Source organism: Camelina sativa, chromosome 10, assembly GCF_030686135.1.
Source record: "Camelina sativa cultivar CO46 ecotype springtype chromosome 10, ASM3068613v1".
NCBI classification, from domain to species: Eukaryota; Viridiplantae; Streptophyta; class Magnoliopsida; order Brassicales; family Brassicaceae; genus Camelina; species Camelina sativa.
Genome location: NC_141889.1, coordinates 1,876,696 through 1,895,554, shown reverse-complemented (window position 1 = coordinate 1,895,554; position 18,859 = coordinate 1,876,696). Strand labels below are relative to the sequence as shown.

General features: G+C 36.6%; 5 protein-coding genes and 2 pseudogenes across 8 annotated transcripts; 3 read left to right on the top strand and 4 right to left on the bottom strand.

The window, feature by feature from the left end:
• The first annotated feature begins 1,281 nt into the window (after nucleotides 1–1,281).
• On the top strand, nucleotides 1,282–3,564 carry LOC104719962 (uncharacterized). The gene has a single exon (XM_010437941.1). The coding sequence runs from the start codon at nucleotides 1,282–1,284 to the stop codon at nucleotides 3,562–3,564; it is 2,283 nt and encodes a 760-aa protein (XP_010436243.1).
• Nucleotides 3,565–4,078: 514 nt separating this feature from the next.
• On the top strand, nucleotides 4,079–5,097 carry LOC147935732 (uncharacterized). Its single transcript, XM_087470205.1, has one exon. The coding sequence runs from the start codon at nucleotides 4,090–4,092 to the stop codon at nucleotides 5,095–5,097; it is 1,008 nt and encodes a 335-aa protein (XP_087326331.1). The 5' UTR covers nucleotides 4,079–4,089.
• Nucleotides 5,098–5,323: 226 nt separating this feature from the next.
• Nucleotides 5,324–5,930, bottom strand: LOC147935731 (uncharacterized protein At4g04775-like; annotated as a pseudogene).
• A 2,566-nt stretch (nucleotides 5,931–8,496) lies between these two features.
• Nucleotides 8,497–9,345, bottom strand: LOC104729571 (chaperone protein dnaJ 11, chloroplastic). The gene has a single exon (XM_010448523.3). The coding sequence runs from the start codon at nucleotides 9,228–9,230 to the stop codon at nucleotides 8,736–8,738; it is 495 nt and encodes a 164-aa protein (XP_010446825.1). The 5' UTR covers nucleotides 9,231–9,345; the 3' UTR covers nucleotides 8,497–8,735.
• A 1,775-nt stretch (nucleotides 9,346–11,120) lies between these two features.
• LOC104729572 (DNA-(apurinic or apyrimidinic site) endonuclease 2) lies at nucleotides 11,121–14,625 on the bottom strand. 3 transcript variants are annotated; one of them, XM_010448525.3, is made up of 10 exons: nucleotides 13,987–14,625; nucleotides 13,783–13,894; nucleotides 13,459–13,680; nucleotides 13,280–13,365; nucleotides 13,085–13,195; nucleotides 12,917–12,997; nucleotides 12,595–12,798; nucleotides 12,332–12,483; nucleotides 11,551–12,218; nucleotides 11,121–11,470 (listed from the first exon to the last, which is right to left on the bottom strand). In XM_010448525.3, the coding sequence occupies exons 5-10, from the start codon at nucleotides 13,123–13,125 to the stop codon at nucleotides 11,399–11,401; spliced, it is 1,218 nt and encodes a 405-aa protein (XP_010446827.1). In that variant the 5' UTR covers nucleotides 13,126–13,195; nucleotides 13,280–13,365; nucleotides 13,459–13,680; nucleotides 13,783–13,894; nucleotides 13,987–14,625; the 3' UTR covers nucleotides 11,121–11,398. The 3 variants fall into 3 exon arrangements, with proteins under 3 accessions (XP_010446827.1, XP_010446826.1, XP_087326012.1); XM_010448524.3 differs by having other exon boundaries at nucleotides 13,085–13,200; nucleotides 13,987–14,170; XM_087469886.1 differs by having other exon boundaries at nucleotides 13,085–13,211; nucleotides 13,987–14,119.
• On the top strand, nucleotides 14,321–15,811 carry LOC104729573 (transcription factor bHLH11-like; annotated as a pseudogene). The gene is made up of 5 exons (XR_015568885.1): nucleotides 14,321–14,541; nucleotides 14,617–14,733; nucleotides 14,802–14,929; nucleotides 15,021–15,377; nucleotides 15,480–15,811. The product of XR_015568885.1 is annotated as a transcription factor bHLH11-like (transcript).
• Nucleotides 15,703–18,771, bottom strand: LOC109127885 (calcium-dependent protein kinase 18-like). Its single transcript, XM_087469887.1, has 12 exons — nucleotides 18,261–18,771; nucleotides 17,889–18,019; nucleotides 17,744–17,785; nucleotides 17,544–17,655; nucleotides 17,376–17,454; nucleotides 17,112–17,281; nucleotides 16,911–17,037; nucleotides 16,717–16,832; nucleotides 16,533–16,640; nucleotides 16,391–16,453; nucleotides 16,135–16,308; nucleotides 15,703–16,065 (listed from the first exon to the last, which is right to left on the bottom strand). The coding sequence occupies exons 1-12, from the start codon at nucleotides 18,564–18,566 to the stop codon at nucleotides 15,901–15,903; spliced, it is 1,593 nt and encodes a 530-aa protein (XP_087326013.1). The 5' UTR covers nucleotides 18,567–18,771; the 3' UTR covers nucleotides 15,703–15,900.
• Between the last annotated feature and the right edge of the window lie 88 nt (nucleotides 18,772–18,859).

Genomic DNA, 18,859 nt, shown 5'->3' with positions numbered 1-18,859 from the left:
TTTGATTAATTCTCAAGGTTAATTAACACACCTATGTTTTGGGATTGTCATGTTTAGATGTTTTAACTAAAGCACGTAGATTAAGAAATCTTTACTTTTAACAAACAATACTGCATAATATAAAATACTAAACTAATCTAAAAGTTGCATAAAAATTTGAAAACATCATATATTATGAAATAAAAAACTTCTATAAAACATATTATATTTTGAAACGGAGTAATAATACTGGTACCTTTAAGTACAAATTAAGACGTGGAAATAAAAAGCTGTTGGAAATGTGATTGGATAACTTAAATATTGGGGCCATAAGAGACATAACCATTTATTTTACCAAGGGCTAGCTGGGTTTTTCTTGAAGTCGTGTGTGTCTACATCGAATGTTATAACCAACCATATTTATTTTTCTGGGCCATGATGTTTCACATTTACAGCATATGTTAAGATTCTGAAAATAAAACAAGCTCCTACTAGTCTTCTATGATAGTGGAAACAATCTCTCTTTTTTTTTCTTGTCTAAAGGCACATTCAGCGTCAATGCCGGCTTAACCATAAGAGCGGCCAATGCGACCGCCCCGAGTACAGAAATTTAAGGGGCACATAAATATTTTTTGTTTGTATAGGAGAAAAAAATTTATATAACAAAGGGACACAAAAAAAAAATTATAAACTAAAAGGGGCAAAAAAAAAAATTATAAACTAAAAGGGGCACAAAAAAAATAAATGAATCAAATAGACCCAAAAAAAGTGTGTAAGATAAATGAACCATAAAATTTATTTTTGAGACCCAAACAAAATTTGTTAAACAAAAAGGTCCATCAAAATATGTTTAAGGAGTTATTTTAGGAGTAGATAACAAAAAGAGACTCTTCATCTTCCATAATTATCTCAACTAGTCAGTAGACCATGAACGATTTCGTTTTCTACTGCTTGGATTTCTACATCACCAGCTGAAATTTGGAAGCGACGAAAGCTATAACTTTTGTAAGTTTTTCATTTGAGTCTTTTAGACATTATCCAGTTTTCCTAATTGACTCGTGTTCTGTTTTTTTTTTCTTAATTGTAAGCTATAATTTTGTGTGTTTTAACTTTTAAACACAAGTTAACTTCTATTTTACTTAACTCTTTCTATTTCAGGTTTTGTATTCTACGCTAAATTGAAGCTCTTAATCGCACACTCATCTGTTCTTAAATCCAGGTTTTCGACAAAACAAATCCAGGTTTTATTTTTCCTTTTACTTGACATTTAGACACTCCAGCCAGCATTTAGATTGCATCATCATGACTGGTCAATTACCTGGATGTCAAAAGAGGAAAAAGAAAAAACAAGTTGAATCGTTTATTGCATCACAAAGAGGTTCATTAGATAGATTTGTGACAAGAACAAGTGCATCTAATGTTGAAAGTGAGCAAGCTAATGTGGTAAATGCATCTAACATTGAAAGTGAGCAAGCTAATGTGGTAAATGCATCAAATGTTGAAACTTTGAATGTTGGTGAACAACCAAGTTTTTGTGTTGATATTTTCGATCCTAGGTATTGGGAAAACCTTGACAATAAAATGAGAGATGTGTTAGTTGAAAAAGGGCCTGTAAGAGAAATGAATCTTGTGTTTCCTTTAGATAAGAACAATAGGCATTTCTCATATAAGTATTATTCTAGGAAGCTGAATAATGGGGAAACTAGTGATAGAAATTGGTTGGTTTACTCTAAACATGTGGACAAAGTTTATTGCTTCTGTTGCAAATTGTTTAAGTCTAGTGACTGCTCAAAAATGCTTGCAAATGATGGATTTAGAGATTGGAAGCATCTTAGTGAGAGACTGAAAGATCATGAGAGAAGTGTAGATCATATGACTAACATGAAAACTTGGAAAGAGTTGCAAGTTAGATTTGAGAAAAGTCTAACAGTTGATAAAGAACTACAAAAGGAAATTGCAAAAGAGAAAAAACGTTGGAGACAAGTTTTAATTAGAATCATTGCTGTTGTGAAGTTTCTTTCTAAACGGTGTTTAGCGTTTCGAGGGAAAAATGAGAAACTTTACCAAGATAGCAATGGTAATTTCTTAGGAGCTATTGAAATGATCGCAAAATTTGATTTGATAATCCAGGATCACATTAGGCGCATTAAGGACCATGAGATCCATCATCATTATCTTGGTCATAATATTCAGAATGAGTTTATTTATCTTTTGGCTCATAAGGTTCAAATTTATATTTTAAGAGTCATTAAAGAGGCAAAGTATTTTTCGATCATTCTTGATTGCACACCGGATGTGAGCCATCAAGAGCAAATGACTGTTATAGTACGGTGTGTGAATATATCAAATAAGATAGTAAGAGTAGAAGAGTTCTTCTTGGAGTTTCTAAAGGTAGATGACACATCAGGATTAGGACACTTTGATAAATTACTAGATGCTCTAAAGTCTCTTACTCTTGATGTCGATAATGTGAGGGGTCAAAGCTATGACAATGGTTCTAACATGAAAGGAAAACATCAAGGTGTTCAAAAGCGATTACTTGATATAAATCCAAGAGCTTTGTATATGCCATGTGTTTGTCATAGTCTTAATCTTGTGGTTAGTGATATGGCTCATTCATGTGTGAAGGCTATTTCTTTCTTTGGAGTTTTACAACAGATTTATACATTATTTTCTAGTTCTACAAAGAGATGGAAGATTTTGATTGACAATGTTCCAAATTTCACCGTGAAATCTTTATGTAATACTCGTTGGGAGAGTCGAATCAAAAGTGTTAAAGCTATTAGGTTTCAAGCTCCACAAGTAAGGTCAGCTTTATTGGAATTATATGAGTCTTGTGATGATGCTATGACAAAGAGTGATGCTAAAAGTTTAGTCATGGCATTTGATAACTTCGAATTTATACTTGGTATGGTTATTTGGTATGACATTTTGTTTGCTATTAACTCGGTGAGCAAGAGTTTACAGTCTAAGTCTGTGTGCATTGACAGTGCTTTAAAACAATTGGAAGGTGTGGTTCTGTTTTTTGAGAAGTATAGACATGAAGGATTTAATTCTAGTTTGAGTATAGCTCAAAGTATTGCTCGTGAACTGGACATTGATCCTATATTTCCCAAAAAGCGTCGTATTTTTAGAAAAAAACAATTTGGTGAAACTGATTGTGGTGAAGAAGTACAATCAAGTGAGGATGCTTTTAGAGTTGAATATTTTTTAGTTGTGGTGGACATGGCAATAACTTCGGTTAAGAACAGATTTGATCAAATGAATCATTTCAAAAGTGTATTTGGGTTTTTGTTTGATTCGATGAAGTTGAAGGCATTAGATGAAAGTGAACTACATGAACATTGCACTCATTTTCACAAAACCTTTTCTCATGGTAGTTCTTTGGATGTTGATTGTAATGATCTTTATTCTGAATTGAGAATGTTGCAAATGACTTTACCCGATGTACCTATGGAACCTAGTAAAGTTCTTGAGTTTGTTGAAAATGTGGATTGTTATCCTAATGTTTCCATTGCATATCAGATTCTTTTGACTACACCGGTGACTGTGGGGAAAAACGGCTTTTTCATACCTCCACAATAGTCTTGTGTTGAATTTATACATTTGACTATTGATCTGGCGTAAACATACATTATGTTGATAGATATTTGAATTTCGTACCCTAACTTCGAAATCAATACCCCAAGTATAATTGTTGTGCCATAACATACAAAAACGTGTTTATCGACTAACTCTGTTAAGCTTCCGTTTAATCAAAATGACGTGGATTCCACGTGTGCGCGACGATCCAAACGACGTCGTTTTGGCAAAACAAAGAATCTAAAATTTTGTCCAAAACAACGTCGTTTTTTATATCTATCCAAAATCTTTCTTCTTCTCTCCTGAAACTCTCTCTCGCGGCGGAGGAACCCTAGAATTTGGGTGTTTTCAATTTCGAGTCGATCTGAAGCCGAAGGCAATGATTCCCGAGGATGAAGGTGGTTCGGAGGTTGCACCTGGAGATCGAAACCGGTAATTTTCGAAAAATCATTTACGAAATTCCTCATAGTTCATCGATTGATTAGCATTGGATAGTTTGTTGAATTCTATTGTGTAATTGCATCAAAAATGTGTTATAATAGTGGGTATTTGTATAAGTTGTGTATGATTTGTGTGTGTGTGTTAGAGAAAATCTCGGTTTTGAACAATATTTGGTTTTGTTTTTGTAGACCTGAAGATCCAATTTTCATAATCTTCTATAATGGAAAGTTTGAAGTCGCCAATGGTGCTGTGATTGCATATGTTGGAGGCGAGACTTATAGTCTTGAATGTAAGGCAGAGACAATATTTACAAACATGGTGGAGTCGATTGGGTTGTATATGATTGGGCAAAGGATATGGTTTAAATACCCCTACGAGATGTTCTCAGAGTTGAAGTTGTTGTATGATGGATCCGATAGTTTCCAGGGAATGTGTTCAGCTACGTTGTGGACAAGATCAATAGAACTCTATGTGCAAAAGGATGAGATTTGTAATGATGGAGCTGGTGAAGAAGAACACAATGATGATGGAGCTGGTAAAGAAGAACACAATGATGATGGAGTTGGTCAAGAAGGAGTCAATGATGGTGGAGATGGTGAAGGCAACGATAGAGCTTGGTCTGCTAGAGGTAGTGATGAGGAGGATTGTTTCGGTAGAGGAGATGATGATGAGGAAGATGAGGAAGATGAGGCTTGTGATTCTGAGGCCACTCCTCAGAATTCAGATGATGAGGATGGTGGATCCGAAAAACACCTTAGGTACAAAAAAGGCAGTGGAGAGATAAGATTGGGGCAGGTATTTGACAGCATACCTTTGTTCAAGGAAGCTGTTGTTGAGTATGCGCTTAAGGAAGGAACTAATGTGAAGTATTCAAGATGGAGATCTGAGAAATCGGAAGTCATATGCTCTCTTGGTGGTGGTTGCAAATTCAGACTCTATTGTTCTTTTCAAAAAGTTGTCCTAATCTTGGGGTCCATCGCTATAAGCCAAGGAAAGCACAAGGGAAAGGTCCAAGTCAAGCAAGTCAACCAAGCCAATCAAGCCAACCATCACAGATTTCACTTGCTGATTAGTTGTTTTATAGCTTATGATTAGGATGGTTCAAAGTTTTAGGATCATGTTGTTTGGATTGAATGTTTAGGATGATGGTTTTTTGGTATATGGTTTAGATGTAGGATGCTTGTTTTTTGTCTACTTATTGAATCGGATGTTGTTTAAAACTTTGTCATCTAAATGGAATCATCTAAAACAACATTCTTTATAGCATTTTAGCTCCATTACCATTACATAAACATATTGCTCCATTAACATTGGTAGCAAGTCAAGACATGTTTTGCTTATTGCTTAAAAGATTAAAGCATATACAACAAACATGACTACACTACACACAATCAAATTTTTGAAGCTACGTAATGCTTGAATCTCTTTCTCACAACAAACGATCATGGCTTTGAGTTCTCCAATCTCCTTCTCACATCCTTGTGCAACAGCTTTTATGCCTTCTATTTCACTTCCATTGCTATTCATTGCTAGACTCTTCATCTCAGCTTCCACATCATGTAAGCCTTTCTCTAAGCTTCCCACATCTACTTGTATCTTCTCAACAACACTCTCAACCTCTTCAATCTCTTCCACCATAGATAAATCAGTCCATTTGAACAAATGACCACAATTCTCCTTTGAGCCATAAGGACAACAATAGAATAACCTCCCTGGATTCTTCAATGTTTATGAAGTTTTGATTACAGACACTGCACCACATCTACATTTTCTAGGTATCCCTCTTTCTTGTCCACAACGATTGTAGCTCGCTTTCAACCCTTAGCCAAATTTCCAACCCAAAATTCGCATATATATTATCGAAATTGAATAATTAAAATCAACCAAAACAATAATTATTACTTACCAGAACTAGATGATGAATACATACGATAACCTACTTCAGATCGACTCGAAATTGAAAACACCCAAATTCTAGGGTTCCTCTGCCGCGAGAGAGAGTTTCGGGAGAGAAGAAGAAAGATTTTGGATAGAAATAAAAAACGACGTCGTTTTGGACAAAATTTTAGATTCTTTGTTTTGCCAAAACGACGTCGTTTGGATCGTCGCGCACACGTGGAATCCACGTCATTTTGATTAAACGGAAGCTTAACAGAGTTAGTCGATAAACACGTTTTTGTATGTTATGGCACAACAATTATACTTGGGGTATTGATTTCGAAGTTAGGGTACGAAATTCAAATATCTATCAACATAATGTATGTTTACGCCAGATCAATAGTCAAATGTATAAATTCAACACAAGACTATTGTGGAGGTATGAAAAAGCCGTTTTTCCGTGATTGTGGCCTCAGCGGAGAGAAGCTTTTCCAAGTTAAAGTTATTGAAAAATTATTTAAGATCTTCTATGTCTCAGGAAAGGTTGAATGGTTTAGCTATTTTGTGCATTGAGAAAAGTATGTTAGAGAGCATTGATTTTGAAACTGTTATTCATGATTTTGCATCTACTAAAGCTCGAATGAACCGTTTCATATGATCGTTTTATTCTTCTTGGAATGACTACTGGTTTTTTTTTTCAGATTCAAGAGAATATATATTTTGGTGTGAAGGTTGTTAACGAAGATTGCAAGAAGAGAGTGAGCGTGGGGAAGGAGGAGTGCAGTGAAGACCTTGATTGCAAGAAGAGAGTGAGTGTGGGGAAGGAGTGGAGTGAAGACCTTGATTGTGGTTGTTGTTACCATTGGCGAAGAAATATTACAAACCAAATCGTTTTTAACTTGTGTTTTGCTTGTTTTTTATATAAGACTCTATCCAGTTTTTTTTGTTGGAACAAACTGAAAATTGTATGTTTTTTGATGTATTAAGGGGCACTTTTTTTAAGTTTGCCCAGGGGCATGCCCTATGGTTAAGCCGGCTCTGTTCAGCGTTTTCCATAGACAGTATTGGGTTTACCGGTTTTTCAGTTAGTTTCAGTTTAACTTAACAAAAACTCAAAGCATATAGTTTTTCAGTTTAACTTGACAAAAACTTTGGATTAGTTTGGTTTGGTCGCAACTGTTTTCCAGTCCTGCTCAGTGGTGCTACTGACAAAGAGACTTCCTCACTTCACCAATATACATTAATCTGATTGGATAATGTTATGACATTTCTTTATCGACACTACTTTTGGTATTATTGCAGATACTACAACACAAGTGGATCGATGTTATATTATAATATAATCATTTATATACACAAATGCAAGCAAAATAATAGGACAAAATACTGCTAGTAGATAGATATTTGTCCCAAACAAGAAATAAAGTACGTAATGATTCAAAATCCTTTCGTTTGAGAACATTATCCGGCTAAAGCCTCGTTCGTTTTATCACTTTTTAAGTTTACCCAACAAGGTAAAATAAGTATGTGTATATTATCTTCTACTAAATGTGAATAAATGGGTTCTCTCAACAAATAACAACTTTTTTTTTGTTTCTTATCCAATCGAAGACAACGTGGTTACAATGAATTTCTATATATAATCCACTGGAGCACGTCTTTCAGTTAAACGTCGAAAATGTTCTGCGCGTAAAAGTCGTTGAATCACATTCTGTCCAGTAGCAAATTTTTTACAAAATCTATTATCACAAAAGAAAACAAAAAAGAACACGTTGAATCACATTCTGTCCAGTAGCAAATTTTTTACAAAATCTATTATCACAAGAGAAAACAAAAAAGAACAGAGGAAGAAGAGCCACGAGATTGAGCGATATTTGTTGCCTATCTCTATTATGATTTTTATTTGTCATATAAAGATATTAAAAAAATAGTGACACACTATCTTCTACCTTCTAGAAGGACATTTTACTAGTTGAATTTAAATAAATAAAAAGGATTTTTCGACAGAATAAATAAACAAAAAATATATAATGCAGTATAAAAATTAAAGTCCCGACAAATTAACATTAAAAAAAAATACAGGAAAAGTTGAAGCGAAGCAGAAGATCTAAAACGGACCTCTTCTTTCTAGTTTCTACAAACTAGCGGGACCCGTATTTGTCGCCTCTACGGTTCATAATGTAAAACCTAAAACGATGACGTCAAAGTTACAATGGGTTACATCCAATTTATCAGCAAAGTCGTCCAAATCTCCAACTTAGATCATCAATATATCCATAATCGTATATATTCGTTTCTCCAAATCCATTAAAGAACAAAATCTCTCGATTTAGTACTTGAAAAAAGTGATGGGTTTGTTGTTTGGTTCATACGGATAAATCATATTTTCATTGGCCATCCATCCATGATCTATTCATGTTCACGTGTTCTAGAGTATCTGTGGGCCAGAAGATTTCATAATCACGTATGGATGCATATCCTAATTGTTTTTTTTTTTTTTTTTTTTCTTTTTGGTCAGTTGGGATGCATTTTATCTCACCTGTAGAGATTTTCTAAATTGGACAATATGTATAACTTTTTAAACAGCTCTAATCAGAACACTGGAAGCAGAACATATACTATATGCTTTTTTTTGGTTTTCATTGATAATAGGATTCACAAGGTAAAAAAAAAAAACGCGTAGATCCTACGTAAACACGAAACACACGGCGTAAGTTAGCACACTAATACTCGTCCGTGTTAGCTTAATTACTGTAAGTACTAGTATTAATTACAAACGTCAAAGCCCTGATCGCTTTCGTATTTACACCACTAATTAAAACACGGTCTTAACTCGTTTCCACCGAGTCAACTCGCTACCAGCACTGATCAGTTTCCCAGTTCCGTCCGACGTAACTGCCCAACCCGGAGGTACCGACGGTCAAAGGACTGCTCCGACGCAACATCCTCCGGTCGTAAACAGAGCGTTTCTCGGGATCAGAAAGCGTACAGTAGGCGGCGTGGATCTTCATAAACTCCTCCGCCGACGAATTGGTCCGATCGGTTCCCGCCACGTCGGGATGGCAGATCCTGGCCAGTCTCCGGTAAGCCGATTTGATATCCTGGCTCGTCGCGTCTAGAGGAACCTCGAGGACATCGTAGAGCGAGGCGGTCGCCGCCGTAAATCGCCGAGGGATCTGATGCAATCTCGGAGAGTCTTCGGCGCAGGTGTAAGAGCAAGAGGCGGAGACTAGAAGAGGAGAGATCCGAGCCGTGCGAGATGACGGAGATAGAGTAGGGGAGAGAGGCGGAGAAGAAGGTGAAGAGAGAAACGGATGAGTGAAGGAGGAGGTCGGAGATGAAGAAAGCATCTTCGCTAATCGCTGAGAAACGATATCGTTTTCGAGTATTCGAGTTTTGCGTTTTTGTTATTGTTCGAGAGAGAGAGAGATAGAGGGAAAGATTGAAGAAGAAGGGAAACAGAGAGAGATTTATTTATAGGCAAAGAGAGGGATTAGTCACTCAATTGCTTGATTAAGACTCTAATTAGTTTTTAAATGCATAGGAGGGGATTAATAAAGACGGGTCGGGTTAATAAAGAAGGGTCGGGTCGGGTCTGTGAGATATGAGTCTGATCCCTTATCCAGTTGGGGAAATTATTGCACAACAAGGAGATAAGAATGTACGTAAGATCTTTATGCGTAGTGGCCAAATTGTTCTGTGGCTGTAATTGTCATTTTTAACATATTACAGAAAAATAAAATCAGGCTTTTTTTGGTTTTTAGTTATTACTATTATTATTATTTTTTTTAAAATAAATGCATGCTAATTTTATTTTTATTAGCAGAAAAGTATTTTATGGTGAAAATTGGAAAAATGGAATTTTCTTATGTGTAGTAGATTTTTATTGATTGATTATTATGATTTTGTTGTATAGAGACTTTAATATGGACCTTGTATTGTTTGTTGGATATTGAGAAGACAGAAATAGATTTTTAGAAGATTTAGAAAAGTCGCTCTTGCATACATTTATTATAGCTTTGCCTCCCACTACCATACAAACCATAATTGATAAGTATTTTTATGTTGCTTTTTATTTTTATTTTTATTTTTAGCAATGGAAATACTAAAAAGAAGTGCCAAATGGCAATGTGCAATTTGATTTGTGAGAAAATTGTTTTCTTACTATACTACAAAAGAAAGGCCAATGGTAAACGCCAACAAACGGTCCTTTTGAACTACTATATAGTAGTATATACTACAATAAAATAAAATTTACTACTATCAAATACTAGGTAATACATAAATATTTTAACTTTAAGTTCTTTATTATTTAGTGTTAATCAAAATAAATAAAAATATAAAAACTTCATATTATTAGATTATGGTTGTCTTAATCAAGGAAAAAAGTCGGCTTTTTTGTTTTTATTAAACATTTGTAGAGGAAAAGTCGACTGAGTTATTATTTTACCTTTTTTTTTTTTTTGTATTCTTCTGCGTGAGGTAATTCAAATGAACCGGAATCACGGATGGAGATTAATATTTAGAGTAAACTAAACTCGTTTATCTGTCACTGACTTCTTTTTTTACTAAACTAACCTTTTGAAAATATTGTTTTTATACGCATAATTATCTTTGAATTAAAAAAAGATAATCACATGCTTAAGTTGTGTTATCTAAGCATTACATTGAAAAAATCAATTCCCTCTTAAACATGACCTAACTATGAAAAGTGCTCATGTTTCATTACAATCAAATTCGACTCTCCTTAGTCCTTAAACAAGATGATCATGTTGAAACCTCCCGGGGTTCTAGAAGATTGTGATTGTTGTAAGCAAACTATTGTAATCTCTACTTCTTCTCCAACCACGTGATTGGTCGACATCTTTTTTTTTTTTTTTTTTTTTTTTAACACATAATCCAATTGTTGTGGTAACTAGTGCCGATCGCTTCATCTCTTTTCTAGATAAAACTTATCTTCAGAACGATGACTATAACATTTACTTTTGTTGATCATATTTATCCCAAGAGATAATTATGTTAATTCAAGTCTTTTGACATCTTCAAAAGCCAAACAAGTAACATATTTTTAGTTACATGTATAAGAAAAGAATCGTAAGTGACGTCGACGATTGACACCACCAATTTCGTGGGTGACACATTCCCTTCCATCAGCATTTTGCGCTTTCATGTCATCTTCCATATAAATATTAACAAATTCCAGACACACACACACATACGTATACGTCTACGTATCCATGTCGATTAACATACCTTATAATTAAATCTTATGCAACTTGTAACATTAGTATATTAGCTGCTACAAAGCTAAAAGTTAATCACATTAGAAGGAACAACATTAATAAACGAGACCAAGCGGGATAAAGTGATAGAGACAGGAACGTGGAAATAAGCTAAATCCAGCAACTTTACACATTGGTCAAGGGCTTAACTATATACCGACATTGTTAAGTTTCTTTATGGTGTACCTCATCTCACTAGATTAAATCCTTGGTTCCTGACCATTCACATTACTCATTTACTTGTCTTTGAATTTTGATGAAGCCCATTTGAAATAACCACAGTTTGCTTCTGGATTAGAGGAAGGTCCCTGCAAGAGATGTAGATACTATTAGAGCATATAACTACCACGGTTGAAAAAGACTTGGGGGTTTTGCTTAGTTCTTCTACCTCAGCTCGAGAGCAGACGTAGAATCTACGGCCAAATGTGGGACCTGGTTTCTTTACGACCCGAGCAACACAAGCTTCTTTATGTCCTTTGCAGAGAGGTATGCTGTTTTGCATTAGGTTCTGTATTCTTTGCCACTCCATTAGAGCTGTACCGTTCTTTTGTTTAGCTGAAGAACCGCTTTGTTCTTGTTCTTGTGTTGAAGTAGTCGATTCACCGTCTTCTCTGCTGGAAACTGCCGGTTGTGTGATGCTATCAACTTGAGAGCTCTGACTGGAGGATGAAGACTTATCCCCACCATTGTTCGCCTTTGAGTTTGCAGTGAAAAAGGACTTGAGAGAAAGCTGAGATGATTGGACTTTCCTCGCTTTTTTCCTGTTTCCATCTCTAGAGATATTCCCAGCTCTCCCTGATGATACACAGATTGCATCACTAGGGTTATCAATTAAACCTCTCGATGCCATAATGTCTGATTCTGTAACGCTGCAAGTGGATTCGTTCTCAAAACAACAAGATTTCTCCAGTGAAATCCCCTTTGAACCACAGTTTCTCAGTGGTCCTGTCGAAATATCTCCACAGCTTGATGAAGCATTACCTTGACTCGATGTTGAACATGCCACTTCATTGGCTTTGGCTTCCTCATTGGCTTGCCTTTTCATAAACACTGAAACTGTTACAGTAAACAAAAAGAGTGAAGAAAGATACAACAAAGATAGAGACAGGAATGAAACTGAGAATATGAACCAATCTATCACACTGGAAAATAGAGGAAAGTTTTTGTACCAAGAGTTTGCTGGAAACCATAAATCATGGGAAGGTATCTCGACGCTAATGGCGGCGTGCTATGTGCGGGGATGTCTGGTAAATCATCAAAACTAGTGAATACAGGTACATGGTCTGATCCCTTTAATTTTGTACCTAGCCCACCTTTCCACCTGTAGAGTGCAGAAGGTGACTCACGGTCATTTTGAGATCCAAATAGAATAGAAAAGGTAATCTTTTAAGTTGAAGCACACATGGGATCATTCTTGATCATCTTGACTTACCTTGTTGACATATTTTCATCCTTAAACCGCTTATACTCTGTCAATATGTCACATTCCTTGACATGGCAAGCAAGAAAACTATGGCCTTGCTTATCTTTGTCTTGATGCAAGCATGATCCAGCAACTAAGATATGATCAATCCTCGAACCGTAGTTAAATTGTTCTGCTCCAGTACTTGAGGACCAACATGTGAATGCATCTTTCCTATTAGAAGTCCAGAAATAAGCAATCAATGATAGAAAAAGGTTCAAAGAATGTAATCAAATGATAAAAAAGCTAAGATCCCTCAATAGACACAGAAGAGGTTATCACAAAAGTTCACCTTTCTGGATGCTTTGATCTGAAAACATCTGAGAATGAGCCTCCACGTTCAACTAGCAAAGATCTAAACCACTTTCTGAACCTGCATTTTTTATTGGCATGAAATGAGAAATCTGACAGGAAACAAAATCTCGAGTAAAGCAGATCATGAATATGAGTATTTACATACTCGTTTTTCTCGAAATCAGCCCCAGCTTCACATCGATCCATAGCAGAAGGAGCAATGTTGAGATCCCCAACAACAAATACCCTTCTTCCTTGACGCAAAAGACACTCCCATCTTCTCTACAAGAAAACTAAGAAACAGTTAACCCAATATCATGATAAGCCGAACTACCTCCTTGTCTCCATTCAGAAAGCTTACCTCTAAAATATCATAAAACCGATGCTTAAACTCAATCCTCTCAGCATCATCAGCTACAGCTCGTGGTCCATAGACATTGAGAACAACTGAAAAAAAACACATAAATATATGCAAACTGTAAAGAAAATTACATTTTGCACAATAGAATGTACATGAAAAGAAAGAATTAAGAGTCATACCAAAGTGGGCATGATCAGTTATAACACAGCGTCCTTCTTGGTCAATCCTAAGAAGCTCATCTTTCTCATATTCCTCAAGCCCTTCAGCTATCGCATACGTTTCAGTCTTCACACATCGTGAATTACTGCTTACAAGACCAGTGATGCCTTCTTCCGCTGCAACAGGCAAAGCAATTTCACAGCTTAAAGATGCTGACTTTACCCTGCAAAACGTTGCTACACCTGCAAAATTTCAAGAGGAGAGGATTAAAAAAACCTCCACAACCATAACCATGTCCTCTGTTTCTCAAAAACCCACTGAAGACTATAGAGCTTGATGCTTACCAGAGTAACCAGTACGACCTTTCTCACAAGTGCGTGTGCACGAGAAAAACGATTCATACCCATCAGCTATAGCCAAATCCGCTGTTAATTCCTGTCTTCTAAGTTTCGTTTCCTAGATTTTCAAAACACGGATTCATAGGCGAAACAGAGAAGAAAAGGATTGAAATTTCAAAAATTGAAGTAAAAAAAAAAAAAAAAAAAAACCTGGAAGCAGATGATATCAGCGTCGAAGGAATCGAGAAGTTTGAGAAGAGAATCAAACTGGGAAACTCGTTGCCTAAGGCCATTAACGTTGTAAGTCACAATCTTCATCCTCTCTCCCCTTTCTTCCACTCCCAAAGTTCAATAAAGATCGTTCCTTTATTTTAGGTTGTAACGTTGGACGGTTGAGATCTGAGAAGACTAAAGTCAGTTGAATCAACGGTTGTACACGTGGATAAGTTAGAGTGTAACCAGGCGTAGAGTATAATATCTCTTGAATGGTGGCGCGTGGGGAGCACAAGTTGTTGATTTGCCTCGTCGGCGTCCACCACCATTATCGCCGGATTGGGTTTTTATATACTATACTTACGTTGAAGAAGACGAAAACGAAACCAACTTCTACTTATTTCTTATTCTTCTCTCTCTTTATCTTCCTTGGTTTTTGTACTAGAAGTTTTGACATTGTAATATGGATCAATCGAAGAAACCAAAAGCTTGCTCTGAATCCGAATCCTCTGTTTCTTCATCTTCTTCTTCTACTTCGGGACATAATCTCAGGTCTTAATGCTTAAAAATCTAAACTTTATGGCTGTGTCATGTTTATTCATAGTTTTGAATTCGTCTAAATTTCAGAGCTGAGATGGTGGTGGTGGAAGTGAACAAGGAAACAGTTTGTTCTCGTAAAGCAGAGCGAGAAGCTTCGTAGAGATAAGCTCAAAGAACAGTTTCTTGAGCTTGGAAACGCATTAGGTATTATATATTTATCTATCTATCTAACAAGACTTTTGAATTGAGATTTTAATGGTTTCTTTCTGCAGATCCAAATAGGCCTAAGAGTGACAAAGTTTCACTTCTCACTGATACAATACAAATGCTGAAGGATGTAATGAGCCAAGTTGAAAGACTAAAGGCTGAGTATGCAACACTATCTCAAGAGTCTCATGAGGTGAATAATTGATTTACTTACCAATTATTATTATTATTCTCTTACTGGATTCTACTTCGTTGTGATTATCTTTTACCATTGCTATAAGCAGCTTATTCAAGAGAAGACCGAGCTGAGAGAGGAAAAAGCAACTCTCAAGTCAGATATTGAGATACTCAACGCTCAGTATCAGCATAGAGTCAGAAGTATGGTTCCATGGAGACCACATTACGCTTATCCTATCCCTGTAGTAGCCATAACTCAGGGCCAGTCCACTTTTATACCGTATTCAGCCTCAGTCGTCAATCCTCGAATCGAACAAGCATCGGTTCAGAAACGTTCCTCATCTTCTGGTGCTTCAAGCAAACAAGATTACAAAAGCAAGTCTTTAGATCAAGGCAATGACCATAAATATGATGTTGGTTTAGAGCTTGAGCTTAAAGTCCATGCACCTTCTTTAGCTCAACAGGTGAGTGATAAATCTTCTATGGCTTTACCAACAAGTTCGTTCTGTGTTGTTGTTGTTACTATTTATATTTCTCACAGACTGATCAAAGTTACTTCTATGCAGGATGTTTCTGGAAAAGAGAAGAAAGAAAGCTTGACACCTACTGCAAACTCATCAAATAGTTACTCCTCATCTCAAGCTGTTCAAGATAGTTCCCCCGGTGGTGTGAATGACATTTTAAAGGCATAAACCGATAAACATATTCCCCTCAACCCTGTGTTCTAGTACTTTGATTGAGAAGGAACTCAATAGCACCACCTAACTATGTAACATTATCACAAGCAAATAAAACACACAAAAAGTCAATTGCTTTGTATCTCTTTGCAACTGAACTATTATTGTTGTAAGACGTGAGAAACATTTCTAAACCTTACAACCAGACGGGTTTTATCCAATATACAATTTTCTTGGTCTGACAGTAAAAAAAAACATGGTGACAGATAATGTTCTGTGTATGGGAGATCACGGTTATGGACTTGTTAATTTACATTTTTCGAGAAAGCTGGTAACCAGGAGGGCTTTTAACATTTTTTGACTTGATGCTTGCACTTCTCAAAAGTCTTTGAAACTCATGGATGCTGAGTCTCCCATCTTCATCCACGTCTGCCTCTTCAAGCAGTGGTTCTATAGAGCCTTTCAAACCCGTTTGCTGCAAACATTGATTCTTAGAAAACAAAGCAGAGAAAAGAGGGGAATGTAAAAGGCTTGAGAGACTGACCACTCGAAGTTCCTCGGGAGTTATAAACCCATCTCTGTCTATGTCAAACTTGTCAAATGCTGCTCTTGACCTCTCTTGCCACTTCTCAGAGTCATGTTCCTCCAATTGGTTTACGTGCAAAGTAGCCACCACAAACTCAGTGAAATCCACCAAGCCATCAGTGTTGCTATCGATCTGCAGAGACACAGACACATTTTGGATTATACACTAACACATCAGGAAGGGGCTTTTAGTCCTAAACACTCAGTTTACCTACCGCTTGAAGAATCTCTGCTACTCTTGCATCTTTCAGTTTCCAAGGAACATCTTTTGCAAGAGCCTGTTAAGACTAGAAAGTTAGTAGACTCTCCATTGCAGTCATGCGGTGAAATCGCTTACTTGTGTTGTCTATTTCGTACCTGCCTCATCTCCTCAAGGCTTATAAAACCGTTCTTGTCAATGTCAATAGCATCAAACTGGTCTCTGAGATCATCCAGCTCATCCTCATCAATTGTTGTCGCCAGAGCCTACAAAAACATAACAACTCAGGTAAAAAACGAAAACTCTTTTTAACTATTCATATGAAATACAATATATAATTACCCTAAGAGCAATCTGCTTAAGGCGGCTGAATTTCACAAACTGACGCATGTTGTTCAGAACAGATATGTCTATTGGAATCTCTGAGGCCTCACCTCCTTCTCTCACCCATGGATGTGCTGCAAACCCAAACCATCAAGAAGATGAGTGAATATAACCTCAGACAATGGAAAGCTCATGGCATATGCATAACATACATAGTGCTTGAGCTGCTGTTAACCGTGCACGCGGCTCCTTAACTAACAACTTTTTCACGAAATCTTTGGCACTGTTGCTAACGGTTGGCCACGGGACTGTTTTGAAATCAGGTTTTTTTCTCATGACCTGTTCTTCAAGTCAGTATTCACGAAAAAACACATCATTGCTTTAAATTTTGTTCTGTCAGAAAATTACTAGACCTCATTGAATATTCCATCTTGAGTCTTATCCCAGAAGGGTCTTCTCCCGCAGAGTAGAATATAAGTGATGACACCGATGCTCCAGACGTCTGATTCAGGTCCCGACCTACGTTTCAACACTTCAGGTGCAACGTAGTAAGCGCTTCCTACTATATCCTGAAATTTCATTCCTGCAGCCATTTTCACAAAATCGTCTCTATATATCATCCAGCTCTCAATTATCAAAGACAAGACTGGACAAGTGAAAAAACTTGCAGGACTTACCTGGCTTTATGAAGTCTGACAAACCAAAATCTGTAGCCTTCAAAGACGAATCTTCTTCAGTTGATTTGAACAGAAAATTCTGATGGGGTTTAAAGGAAAACTCTGTTTAAAGTGATGAAAGGTTCTTTCACATATTCCAGGCATCAAATCAAACCGAACCGTACCTACCTCTGGCTTCATATCACGGTGCACTAGACCGCGTAAATGACACTCAGCTGCAACTTTCATCATTTGTCTCACCACAACCGCTGCATCTTTCTCGGTGTAACGGCTATCTTTCCTAGAAACATATACACATAAAGTAACGTTAACTTCCCAAAATGTTTATTTTCTACAGATTAGTTTTATGTAATAACGCAAACTCTTACTTAGCTAGTATTCGATCTAGCAATTCACCACCTTCACATAACCTGGAAAAGGAAAAACTCATTAAAGCCAGGGTATATTCATTTTTTCTTGTATCGCAAGCAAAAGAATGATTGGTGAAAAACAGAGTCAAAACGTGTAGCTTACTCCATAACTATATAAACATAGTTTTTGTCATCAAAAGCATTGTGAAACCCAACCACATTCTCATGCCCACCTAAAGCTTTTAGTATCTTAACCTCTCGCTTCACATCTTCCACTTCAATCGGTAGAGTCATCTGCACACCAAATTACACAAAAAACCATTTTGCCATGAAAAAAGGACGAACTTGGTATGACAAAACTATCTTAGAGCCAGCCAAAAACTTGGGATGGGGAGCTTACTTTGCGGTCAAGCAATGACGTAATTAATGGTTGAATAGAAATTTATGGATCTTTAGGTTAAACCCATTCACGATGAGCTTTTGGAATCATAGAGAAATCAAGAAAACGTGTGAATCCAATGATGTTTTTTTTTACCTTGGCCTTATCGATTCTCTTGACCGCGACGCGATTTCCATTGTTGTTATCGGTGGCTACGTATGTAAAGCCAAACTGGCCATGTCCGAGCAATTTCCCAATGGTGTATCGTTTATCGAAATCCTTAGCGTACCCAAAATCTATGCGCTTACCGTACGGAGTCCCTCCTCCTTGCCTCCAATGGATCTTGTTCGTCTTCGTCTTCTTCTTGTTTTTATTACTTACCTTCTGTTTTGCCTGATGATTAGGAATCCGGCGACTGGAGCCATGTCTGGTGGCTTTAGGAGAAGAGAAACAGAGACCCATGTGATGGTCTTCGGGTCTGTCTCTAGTGGAGGATATATTCACAGCGATGATGGCTCATAAAAAATGAGCGAAACGTTGACAAGAGATTGAGATATGGAAAGAAGAGGAAGAAGCAAGGGTTGGGCCATGAAAATAAAAAAAGTGCTGTAATTACAAGATTGACATCATTCTGTTTCATTTTTTTGTGTTACCTTTGGAAACTCACAAAAAAAAAAAAAAGACGCAGTATAATACATATAGTATTAATTTAGTTCTGGCACACGAAAATGAAGCCACTAGTTTCGCAGTGTAAT